Source organism: Kogia breviceps, chromosome 6 (assembly GCF_026419965.1).
Source record: "Kogia breviceps isolate mKogBre1 chromosome 6, mKogBre1 haplotype 1, whole genome shotgun sequence".
NCBI classification, from domain to species: Eukaryota; Metazoa; Chordata; class Mammalia; order Artiodactyla; family Physeteridae; genus Kogia; species Kogia breviceps.
Window position 1 is genome coordinate 24,740,223 of NC_081315.1, and position 12,942 is coordinate 24,753,164.

General features: G+C 43.6%; 1 protein-coding gene and 1 long non-coding RNA gene across 4 annotated transcripts in view; one reads left to right on the plus strand and one right to left on the minus strand.

The window, feature by feature from the left end:
- LOC131758312 (uncharacterized) overlaps positions 1–7,932 on the minus strand; it is a 41,637-nt gene extending 33,705 nt beyond the window's left edge. The window contains exons 1-4 of the long non-coding RNA XR_010840987.1: positions 7,819–7,932; positions 6,118–6,210; positions 5,322–5,520; positions 4,283–4,457 (exon numbers count right to left, since the gene is read on the minus strand). This is a non-coding gene — a long non-coding RNA (uncharacterized lncRNA). The remainder of the gene's footprint in view (positions 1–4,282; positions 4,458–5,321; positions 5,521–6,117; positions 6,211–7,818) is intronic.
- A 250-nt stretch (positions 7,933–8,182) lies between these two features.
- Positions 8,183–12,942, plus strand: part of HHIP (hedgehog interacting protein) — a 94,422-nt gene continuing 89,662 nt past the window's right edge. For 2 of the 3 annotated variants that reach the window (XM_059066279.2, XM_059066280.2), the window contains exon 1: positions 8,202–9,014. In XM_059066279.2, coding sequence (XP_058922262.1) covers positions 8,736–9,014 — 279 coding nt within the window. In that variant the 5' untranslated portion in view covers positions 8,202–8,735. Of the gene's footprint in view, positions 9,015–12,942 lie in introns of all 3 variants that reach the window. The other variant, XM_059066278.2, reaches the window with a different exon arrangement.

The following is a 12,942-nucleotide window of genomic DNA, read 5'->3' on the forward strand; positions in this document are numbered from 1 at the left end:
AGAAAGGAAGAAAGTAGATTTTGGAGCAAAGATTATTACCAAGGATAAAGAAAGACATTTCGTAATGACAAAAGGAACAGTTTATGAGGAAAACACAACGGTCCTAAATGCTTATGTGCTCAGTTAACAGAGCTTCAAAATGAAAGGGAAACAAAGACTGAAAAAACTTCAAGAAGAAACAGGAAAATCCCTAATACATTCAAAACTGTCAATATTTGTTCCTCTCTTAATAACTAATAGAACAAGTGACTGAATCTCAATAAAGATGGAAGACTGAACAACCCTATCTGACAAATCAACCTAATCAACATTTATAGAACCCTCCACCCAACAACAGCAAAATTGTACACAGAATGTTTACCAAGATAGACCATTTTCCTACCCATAATAAACTCTCAAAAATTTTTAAGAGATTATGCTCTCTGACTTCAATGGAATTGAATTAGAATCAACAACAGAAAGGCTTTTTAAAAATCCGCAAGCAACTTGACACTTCTAAACAACAGGTTGGTCAAGAAGAACTCAAAGGGGAAATTAGAAAGTACTTTGAACTGAATGAAATTGAAATCACAATGTTTCAGATTTTGTGGGACGTGGCTAAAAGCAGTACTATGGGGGAAATGTATATTGCTAAATGCCTACATTAGGAAAAGAGGAAGGTCCCAAATTAATGACCTTGGGCTCCATTGTAAGAAACTGGCTAAATCAGAGCAAATTAAAACGAAAGTAAGCAGAAAAGAGTAAACAATAAAGATCAGAAGGGAAATCAACTAAATAAAAAACAGAAAAACAGTTGAGAAAATTAATGAAACCAAGAACGGGTTCTTTGAGAAAACCAATAAAATTGATAAACCTACAGCCACATTGATCAGGAAATAAGACGGAAGACACAAACTGTCAATATTAGAAATAAGTAGCAATACTACAGATTCTATAGAATGAAAGGATAACAAGGCAATGTCATGAACAACTCTATGTCAATGGACGAAATGGACAAATTCCTTGAGAAACACAGGCTACTAGAGTTCACAGCTACCGCTTCTCCAGAGCATTGTTCTTGGCCGGATGGGACCTGTCTACCTGGGGGCTTATGTCTCCCTCGGGGGCAACCTGCAAATAATAACCGATACATGGGTTAAAAAAAATCATTCCACCCCACCTCACGGTGCCTCAAGTTGGGACCAATTCTGTGGTGCAATTCATTCTCTAGAGGCCCCTGTGCGATCAGACTGAAGGTAGTCTCCAGCTTACATCCTTACTTAGCTTTGTTCTCTTGCCTTATCCTGCTTCCCTCACTCTCCTTCCCTACGAGTACTCTTTCAGTAAATTTCTTGGCCAAGGATCTCCACCTTGAGCTCTGTTTATTGGCAGCCTGACGACCTAAGACAAGGCACAGGAGGGAAGCTGGAAGGCAAAATGATGAGAAGGGACTTGTTCCTTCCTCCTTCCTTGCCATTCCTGTCTGTATCACCCCAGTGATGACCCCTTATCTTATGTTATGAATTAAATTGTGTCCCCCTAATGGATATTGAAGTCCTAACCCCCAGTACCTCTGAATGTGGCCTTAACTGAAAATAAGGTGTTGGCAGTTGCGTGAGTTAAGATGAAGTAGACCTTAATCCAACATGACTGGTGTCCTTATGAAGGGGGGAAATAGGAACGCAGAGACAGACACGCTTGGAGGGAACGTGATGTGAAGACACAGGGAGAACGCCATCTACAAACCAAGAAAAGAACTCCCGAGCTTACCAGAACTAGGAGAGAAGCCCAGAACAGATTCTCCCCCAGAAGGAGCCACCCCTGCCCATGCTTTGATTTCAGACTTCTGGCTGCCAGAACTGTGAGAGAATACATTTCTGTTGCTTTAAGCCCCCTGGTTTGTGGTACTTTGCTATGGCCGCCCTAGGAAACTAATGCATCCTGTCAGTGGCCGTTGGTTCCAGTCTTGTGTTCTCCCAGCACGCTCATAATCAACTTCATGTCACCATCTGGGAGGTATATCCACACCAGCGGGGCAACGACTGCATCTCCACAGTTCCACCAGGGCTCTTTCGTCAGCTTCTAGGTTTTGGTAACCCCGACTCCCCTCGTTCCCCAGTTCCCAGGGATGGGAGCTGCTTCCTGCAGTCACTATTTTATTTCTATAATCTTTTTCAGTTTCCCAACACTCATTTAACTAATTCCCTATATTTAATTTGCTCTGTGGAAATAGCTACTATTCAATAATGAATTAATAAATAGAATTTCTTTATTTCTGACAGGACCCCAGAGTGATAACCATTTCATTCAGAGGAAAAGCCAAAGCCGGTAACATAGTTTATAAAATCCTATGCAATGCGGGATGCCGGCTACTTGTCTGCCCTCATTTCTCGTCATTTCCTCTGTCACCCACTCTGCTCCAGCTGCATTGGTCTCTCTGCTAATCTTTAAACATACCAAGCATGCTTGCTTTATGGCCTTTGACTTGCTGTTCCCTGTGCTTAGACATTCGCATGCGTGTATGTAAGTGAGCAGAGGCTCACTGCTTCAAGCCTCTGTCCACGTATCTATGCCCCAGTCGCTGTCAGTGCCTCAGGAGACTCCTTTCCTGACAATGTACAGTCGCCCCCGGTATCCACAGGGGATTGGTTCCAGGATGCCTGGATACCAAAATCCATAGATTCTTAAGTCCTTTATACAAAATGGTGCAGTATTTGCATATAACACACGCACATCCTCCCACAGACTTTAAATCATCTCGATTACTTATAATACTCAGTATAATGTAAATGCTATATAAATAGTTGCCAGCATGGCAACTTCAAGTTCTGCTTTTTGGAACTTTCTGGAATTTCTTAAAACTATTTTCAATGGCAATTAGTGGAATCCCCGGATGCAGAACCTGGAGATACGGAGGGCCAACTATATATAAAATTACTATTTCTCTCAACCCCTGCACACTTTCCCCATGACCCCCTTTCTCTACAGCACTCATCATCTTCTGGCATACTCTATAGGTACTTGTTATCTGTCTCTTCAGTGGAACACGAGATCCATGAAAGATATTTTGCTCTCTGATGTGTCCCCAGCACCCAGAACAGGATCTGGCACCCAGCAGGTGCCAACTTTTGAAAGAAAGACTGAATAACTATAGAAAAACCCCTACAAGCAGCCCTACCTTTGTCATCAGCGTACCTGAACTATAACCAGTCTTTAGGTTTTAAAAGATGTGTATTTATTCTTTGGCTTTATTGGCTGCCCTTCCTTGGTGGACTTACACTTCGGTAACAATGTCTCCTGAAATTCCCTGGTGAGAGTGCACTTCAAGTGTGTCTTCTCTTCTGTTTAACAATTTAAAATTTTTATAATGCAAATGTTTCCTCTATTTAAAACCTTTAAAAAGTATTAATTCAAACAGGATTGGACAGTCAGCAGCATTTATCGAGAGGTCTGCACTATACCATGAGACTGAATGAGATTGTCAAGATTGTGCTGCAGTGACCAAGAAGGAAATGCAATTCCTGCCCACATGGAGTTCACAACTGCGTGGATATTCAACTCCCACAGATGAAGAAAAATCCTCAATTCCCATTAACAACGCACAAATGAAAACAAAGTGTGTGCTGATTCGGTGAGAATCAATGGCTGAAATGCCATTTGAACTAAAATCCCTAGAAGCTGCGTGAAAAGCCAGGATTTAAAGAAAGAGACAAAGATCAATGAGGATTAGGTACTTGCAAAAGGAAATGACAAATGCATGAATATAACTTCATTAATTTCCTAGAGTCTATAAGCTACCCTATGAGTTTGGCCTGTAGCCTCTCCTTTCTTACCCTGTGCTTTCCCTTAAATGTATCATATTCTATTCTGAATTCAATTGTTTCTGTACTTTAATTTTTTTAATTGAAGTATAGTTGATTTACAGTGTTGTGTTAGGTTTGGGTGTACAGCAAAGTGATTCAGTTATACATAAATATACATGTGTGTATATATATATATATATTCTTTTTCATATTATTTTCCATTAGAGGTTATTACAAGATATTGAATATAGCTCCCTGCGCTATATAGTAGGTTCTTGTTGTTTTTCTGTTTCATATAGTGAAATAGATAGTAGTGTGTATCTGTCAATCCCAAATTTCTAATTTATCCCTCCTCCCTTTTCCCCTTTGATAACCATAAATTTGTTTTCTATGTCTGTGAGTCTATTTCTGTTTTGTAAATAAGTTCATTTGTATTATTTTCTAGATTCCACATATAAGTGATATCATATGATATTTATCTTTCTCTCTGTCTGACTTACTTCACTTAGTATGATCATCTCTAGGTCCATCCTGTTGCTGCACATGGCATGATTTCATTCTTTTTCCTGTACTTTAAACGGCAGGGAGGAGTCACTTCATACACTCCTTCCAGTGCATCCTTTGGTCCCAGCTGAAATGTCATTTTCGCAGAGAAGCTTTTTCCAGTCACTTAATCTGAAATCAATGTGCCTTGTTATTCTCCATCTTAGCATTTCTTTCATAGCCTTTACCGTAATTATTCAATCATAAGTTTACTTGTGACCTTACTAGATTGTCTTCCTTACTAGATTATTAGCTACCTAGAGGCAGGGTGTTTGTACTACTTTTCATTACTGGGTACACATCGCTTAGCACAGTGGCTGGTGCTTAATATAGGTCTGTTGAAATAGAATTAAATAGCACATATTTCTGTGAAGTCCAGAAATCCATATATAAAACCAATTCGAATACCCAAATAGTTTTATTTTAAACATTTACCAAATTTAAGTTTTGCTAACTTCTGATACACAGACATGTATATCTACATGACTGTTTATATACGCATATATAAATACATATGTAAATCATATCTATGGTAATATTTTGAGCTTTACCTATGAAATCAATTTCAATTTGGGTCAAATATTTCATCTTTTGCAAGAAACCTAATTTGTTCATGAAAATCTTGAATCCATCCGAGGTAAGGAATAGAATCCCGGGTGGGACTGGGATATGGGAGTGGGGTGGTCAGACATGCCACTAGCCCATACAGGGTGCATTGGTGCAAATTAGAAAAAGGAGCCACATCATCGGGGCAGACACGGCCATGCACCAATAAGCTCAGCTGGGTGAATGGAGCAGGACTTCAGCTCCCATTCCGTGACGCAGCTGGATGCACTGGGTGCAACCAGCAGGTAAGGTGGCAGTCCTAGAGGGACGGCTCAGTGATGGTGCAGGCAGAAGATGGTGTTCTGGCCACCCTTGTACAGCTCCATTCCTCGCTAGACTGATTTAATTTGTCTGGAGGAGGTTGGTCAGGTAGGGGTCTTTTCTTCTCACCACTTCTGATGATTTAGCTGAAGGAGATCTCCCCGATTGAAAAAGTCCATGTTTCAGGTTCAAGTGTGCAGATGGCCATGCAGCCTCCAAGTGGGCTTTCACGGTTTAATCTTAGGAAATAGCCCAGTGTTGATTCTTGATTCCTAAAAAAAAAATATATGCTGTCGATCTGGCTGTAGATGAGCTTTGCAATTTCCCTCTGCAAAAAACGAATCAGAAGTTAGTTCATTTGTATAACACTGCTGAGTGACTATTTGGAAATTCTATCAGTGGCGCTGAAAATAAATGCAGCTAACTCATCAGTGACCCGATTTATGGACTGTCGTGACTAACAGCAGGTGGGATCAATTCTAGCTCCCATGGATCAAGAAGGAACAAGTCTGTCTCATTTCAGTAATGGTTCATAAACTCTATATCTTTTTTTTTTCTTTTAATTAATAGACTTTATTTTTTTAGAGGAGTTCACAACAAAATTAAGTGGAAAATACAGAGGAATCTCACATACTCCTTCCCAGGCTCCTCCACCAGGATCCACACCAGAAAGGAAAATTTGTTACAACTGATGAACCTGCACTGACACCTCATTATCACCCAGAGTCTATAGTTTAATTTATGGTTCACTTTTTTTTTTAACATTTTTATTGGAGTATAATTGCTTTACAATGGTGTGTTAGTTTCTGCTTTATAACAAAGTGAATCAGTTATACATATACATATGTTCCTTAACTCTATAACTTTAACTTAGGGTCACAGTTTATAACATCTGCATAATTTTTTAAAACCAAAATTAATTTACCTTTAAATGTCCTTAGTCTTTAAGTACGAACCATAAGGAAGGCTTGTTCCAACACTAACAGGAATACATCACTTGGGGTGGGAGCTCATAACACTGAAATAGAAATTTTAAAGGATTTTTTTATTTTGCAAAAACAACATAAAACTGGTGTTTGGGAATAAACTTTAGATAGTGGAAAGCAACCTAGATTGGGTCCCTGGTTTTTAAACTACCTAATTAGATGAGAGTGAACAAGTGATATAATCTCGATGTGATTCATGTATAGATTTGTTTATTAAATGAGAGTTTAAAGTCTTAAAGTCTTTATAGCTCTATGATTTTCTTTATATTAAAAAGTCTTCAAAGCAGGAAGAATGTCAGATAAAAAGCAGTCTGTGGGATCAGAAGAAGCATTTGCGATCACAAGCATACAGAAGTCTTGTGTATACAACAGCCCCTGGGAGAAACGTTAAGCAAGTCATAGGGGCCCTACCATGAGCTCAGGTCTGGACTGAATATCTCAGCAGATTTTCTCAGCTATTCTAATCTGTCACCTCTTTTGGGAAAAACCTAGCTCCACTAGTAAATCCGGGCCCAGGAAGAGAAAGGGGCAGAAGCCTTATCTAGCCACTGCAACCACTTTAACAATAATTAGTTCAATCAGCTATCCACACCCACGGTCACCAACTTTTACATTAGCTTGGCGAAATCTGTGCCTGAAGAGTGAAGCAAATCCAAATATGGTGAACGTTCCTCCATTGCCAAAATGAGAAAACGGCCTTATCTCCTCTTCAGAATCCATCTACCAGAAAATCAGCTCCCCTGTTAAATACTCAAGCGGGCAGAGAGCACATTTTGTGATGCAACCCCATAGAGACTCCTCTTGATGCCAACTTGCGGGGACCCAGTCAATGCCAAGTCACCACTCTTGATAAGGCACAAATCACTTCAGAAACACCTTCTTCACGCAGACTTTGTCTAGCGGGGGTGGGGGGAGAGATTTAACTTATTTAGGAACCCGGGATACGTAGCACATCCCGCTCATCGACGCCGGCAAACCCACTACGAATTCTTCCTCCAGAGCTGATGCCTCTGTGTTTACACCCCTGCGTATATCTCCCCAGGATTTTTTTCCTTTTTCAATTTAAAACGAATGTTGATTCCAAGGCCAGCTTCTTCTCCGTTCCTCCACCTGGGGCAGGGGAACCTGCGTTCCTGCGTTCCCGGGGAGGCACCAGCGGGGCCCGGCTAAGTTCCAGGGCACAGGTGGGGCCCTCGAACGGGCGTCCGGGGCCAGCCCGCCCAGGACCCTGGCGACAGCAACCCTTCCAGGAGGCCCCGACACCCCACCTCACGCACACGCGCTTGTGCCACTCCAGGAGCGCGCAGGACTTAGGCAAGGATGGCTACCTCTTCTCGGCACAGTCTTCAAACCACCTCCACATACTCAGCGGCTTGCAGCATCTGGGCTGTTCCCCCCCGCCTCTCAGTCAGACCCCCAGGAAGATTTTTACCGGCTCGAGCTTCACTTTGGAAATCACCGGGATCTGGGGGAGTCCAAGCGGGCCAGGGGAGGGAAAGGGGCCGGAGAGCTCCCTCCCGCCAACTCCAGCCCACTCGGCTCATACTCCCTCCCGGGAGAGGCGCGGACCGGGACCGGGGCGGGGGAGGCCCTGGAAGGGTCCCCTCCCTTCTCGCCTCCCGCAGCCCTCTCTTACTCACTTTCTCTCGGCGCCTCAGCTCGGCCGCCTCACGCCCGGGGTCGCACGGAGGGGCTGCGCGAGGGGCGGGCGGGGAACCACCGGGCCGCGCGCCCCAGTCCCAGGCGGGCCGGCCGGGGGGACCAGGGCCGTGCACGCCCCCACCCGGACGGCGCGGCCAAGCGGGCGCGCGGCGTCCCGCGCCCTCCAGGCTGGCTCCGAGGACTCCGCCGGGCCCCGCCCGCCGCCGCGGCCCCTCCCCACCGCACCCCGGAGGCCGCCGGGGCCGCCCCCTCCCCTCCCCCCAACCCGGGCGGGGGCGCGCGAGCAGCGGTGACGTCAAGGGGCGCGCGGTGGCAGCACCTCCCCGCGCGCTAGTTAAAAAGAAGAAGAAAAGAGGGAACGAAACATGAGAGGCTGTGTGAGAAGCTGCAGCCGCCCGCAGAGAAGACCTCAGCATCATCTAGAGCCCAGCGCTGGCCCTGCCTCCGCCTGCCCCGCCGCCGCCGCCGCCGCCGTTTCTGTTCCTGCTACTACTGTCTCACCTAAACAACTCCCGTTACACGGACAAGTGAACCTCTGTGGCCGTCTTCTCCTCCTCTTCTACCTCCTCCTCTTCCAACTCCTTCTCCTCTTGCCACTCCTCAGCCTCAGCAGAAAGCCCCCCAACCCAACTGACACTGGCACCACCGCAAACGGTGTCAACCGCACTTTATCTCGGTCCTCGGGCTCCCCTGAGGCATTGGGCCCACCGCCTCGTCTTTTATTTTTTGCAAAGTTGCATCGCTCTACATCTTCTCGCCCCCGCCACCTCTCTCTGCCTCTCGAGTGTCCTGCCGCCCCGCAGCCTCCTCCTGGAGCTGCGCCCTAGTGCCCCTGCTGGGCAGTGGCCTCCCCCCCCATCCTCCCGCGCCCAGCCCCTGCCGCGCGGGGCAGGCGATGCTGAAGATGCTCTCTTTTAAGCTGCTGCTGTTAGCCGTGGCTCTGGGCTTCTTTGAAGGAGATGCTAAGTTTGGGGAAAGAAGCGAAGGGAGCGGAGCGAGGAGGAGAAGGTGCCTGAATGGGAACCCTCCGAAGCGCCTGAAAAGGAGAGATAGGCGGATGATGTCCCAGCTGGAGCTGCTGAGTGGGGGAGAGATGCTGTGCGGTGGCTTCTACCCTCGGCTGTCCTGCTGCCTGCGGAGTGACAGCCCCGGGCTGGGGCGCCTGGATAGCAAGGTAGGCACGCACCCGCCTCGCAGCTGCGAGATTGGCATACTGGCTGGGTGGGGTGCCTTGTGGCTCCGGCAATGCTGGTGACTGGAAGAGGGGCGAAACTTCTCTGGGGAGTTCTTTTTGATAACTTTTCCAAAGCGCTAGCGTGATTCGTTTGTGTGTTCCTCTGGGGTGCGCAGATACCTCTCCCGCCCCCAAGAGTCCCCGGTCGGGATGCTGTGCAAAACTGCCTGTCTCAGAAAAGAGACGCTTCTGTGGTACCCGCATTCTGGGCTGGGTAAATATTTTATGAGAATCGCGATTAACAGTGTGTTTTGGATCGAATCGGGCATTGGTTGCGGTATAACTGTAAACGAAGGTGGCTGTGGTTTCTGGTGTATTTTTCTAGGGTAAAAAGATTTGTGCAGTTTTCTCCACGTGCTCGGTTAGAGAGAGGATTGAATCGTAAAGGATGTTGAAGCATGGTTGGTTTATGATTCCCCAGCCCTGTCAGAAGGGGGGGGGGTGTCTTGCATTATAATAGTTAAACAGCGAAAAGGAACTCCTGGTACTCCAGGTTAGAACCCCAAAATTGGCGAAAGATTTTGCTGGGGCATGTTTATCACGTAAAACCGAGGCGATTCTCCTCCTGTCACGTTTTGTAACATTATAAATTCTGGTTTTCAATGGTAGTTAGTTGTCTAGGAAGATCTTCTCCAGAAACTTGTTTTAGGGGTAATGGCATTGACGTTTTCCCGATGTTAATAAGTTTAAACAAATATGAAAATAGTGTTGGTTGGGTGTAAAGACATGCTTATATTTGAGTTTGCAATATCTTTCTTGCCCTGGGTTGCAGTACTGTGTGTTCTCCACTGCATTCCAAGGGAAGACTCCTGGGATCAGTCATTAACGATCCCTGCGCGTGAAATAAACAATCAGGTGTCATTGCCCCCCACCCCCCATTTTAGGTTTAATTAAGAATTCCTCTGTTACAACACAGCAGTTGTCAAGGTCTGAGAGACTCTTGGAAAACTTGTGCTTCAGTCTTGCTGGCCCAGGCATTAAAAAAAAAAAAAAAAAAAAAAAAAAAAAAACCCAGGCTGAATCTAATTTTTATGCTCAGTTCACGGTAGATTTCACTCTATTCTCATGTAAACAGCTCCTACGAATCAACATATGTGTCTGGGTGGTATCTCTCACTTTGTTTTGTAACAAAAAGCCATATTGCATCATTTAATTTGCTCAAGTCATGCAAATAGGAAAAAATCAATAGGACAAAAAGGGGTCGACTTATCCTCTTCCCCACTAAACTGCTGCCCACACACAGAGTCCTGTTGCTTATGGCAAAAGAATAACAACAACACCATTGTGTTTGTTAGTTGGTTCACTAATGGGTGAAACTAGAGAACATCATTCTCTTTCAGTCCCCAGCTCTGTCCAAATGTTCATGCCTTTTGAGGGAGCATTTGTCCAACTCCCTCTATTCCCAGCTGAGTGAGAACTGTCTTGCTGCAGGTTTTCAGCTGTAACTCTCTCTTTATTCTTACCACATGCAGCAGTAGTCTGAGATTCAGGGAACAGATATTCCAGCATTTTGTTCCAAACAATGTCATTAAGCTCCTGTGTTGTAATTGAATTAAAGTACAAAATCGCTACATTCACATCAGCTCCAGGGTTTTTACCAGGAGCGGGACAGAACCAGGAAATTGAGAGAAAGGATTCGAACTATTTGGCATTAAGCCTCCCCGCGTGCAATATACGCTATGAATATACCAATGATCCGCAGACCCCTGCAATACTGAACTCTTCCAGGTACAGGAGGAGTGAAAACTTTTTCTTAACTAAATGTAGTGGGGAGCTGGGGGCGGGGCGGGGGGCGACGCTGAGACTGAGGGGAGTTATAACCCTTAAGAGAAATTATATAAATTTTTTAAAGAAATCATTCTTTAGGAATCATTCTGCCACATTAGCTATCCACATTCCTTTCCGTTTTATGTGCTTCCAATCTCCAACAAACCCCTACTCATTTGGAAAATGTGTCTGAATTAAATTTGGTACACTAGACTTTGCTGGTTCCATTACGAGTGGTTTATAAACCAACAATAGTCAAATTGTTCCAATCAGGCATTTGATACAGTTATGCATATGCATTCTTGATCCATGTTAGTTCTCAAGTTTTAATAGTTTTTAAAACATGTTATTTTATAATAAACTTCAGTGTTTCCCTTTTTTCCCCCTAAGCCTTCCTGGCTTATAATATATGTTAGGGTCTTGTTTCATAATGTGTGTGCAGGAGAGATGATGGCTATTTGAAAGGGCCCTTTTTTGTTCATGAAAAAAAAAAAAATTTTCCCCAGAAAGGTTTCTGCATCTTTTCAAGAAACTACAGGAGTAGCTTTTTCCCAAGTGAAGAAACTTCATAGACAAATAGATAGCAGCAAACTGGGTAGAATATTGATCATGCTTAGCTGTGTGATTAAGTCCAGTTTCCAGGCTAACCCATTTGCTTTAATATGTAATGAACTATTGAATGTAATTGAGTTCAATTCTTTAGCCATGGTATTATTCTTCTAAGTTATTCTACATTTTCATTTCTTTGTATATTTTAATAGTTTTGTGTACTGTAAGGAGACGGTTAACTACAGTTACAAGTAAGTACTGCCAATATCTAGGAAATTATATTGTCTTAGCAATATTTTTGCAGCTCCTAAATACAAGATGCTAGAGGGATCTAATTCCCATTAGCCAAATTGAATCTGCAACCAACTGAAATACCCCCATTTCTAAAACTTAACTTGTAGCCACAGAGGCATAGAAGCTCTCTCTCTACCTTGGGTGGTTTCACAGCCAAAGCTGTCAAGGAATGGGTGAAAAGTAATTGTTTTCAAGTGTGCCCTTTTACAATCATTTGTTTGCTCTGGCTCTTTCAGGGACAAAGGCTATTGTTGAACACATCCAACTAAACAAATAACTCATCCTGGGGTCCCTTTAACAGCTGCCTTAGTACAATGATCTATTTACATATTAGCCTAAAATTGAAACTGAACTCTTTAATGACATAATCCAGCACTACAGTCCAGAGACGCATGTGTTCTACCCAACAGCTGAACAACTTTGTAGGCATATGAGTTTTAGAAATAACTTTTTGTGTACCAAGTGATCTTAAGGCGTCATCTTAATATACTGTCCTGTATTTTCTCCTTTTGTCCCCTCATCAAACCCATGTGGGTGCCTTTTTATCCTCTCTGTTTAGTTACTCGATAAATAAAGAGAAATACAGAAGGTCTCTGTCACCCATTTTACTATTTGTTGATAAACTGTAGTTGTAGGCCACGCTTCACTGTGTATTCCAGGATTTATCTTACCTTCCTTGTATGGATTTTACTTTCATGTGGCTGAAGATTAGAGGATGACCTGCCAGATGTTATAAATTAGTCAGCAACAGCCACAATCATTACTAGGCACACTGTAATAATGATTCGAAGTTTTACATGATTTCCCAAGTATATTTAGTTTAAGCCGCTATAATTTGATGGTTTCGTATATGGCTTTTAAAAATTGAAACAGGATATTAGCTTAAATTTCTTCTTAAGATTGATGACATTGTCAGACATAAAGTTAAGGACCTGTATAGACACAGACACTTAGGCAAAAAAGAAGAAAAAAATACCCTACCCACAGCAGCACTCATCTGTCTAAAACAGCGCTGCAGCTTGGGCTGAGTCCGTTTAATTGACTTCAGTAAGACTATTGGTTCATTGAAACCAAAGCCAGAATGATGGCTCTATCTATCTTCAAATAGGTATTTACACTGCAGACCTCACACAGAGCAAAATGTTACCATCCTGCTGGGCTGGAACAGCATGAAACTTTACAAAGAATAATATTATACTTGATTTCAGATAATTTATTGAATCCTATTTCTGCACTTTTGATGAGAGATCTTGTGGCC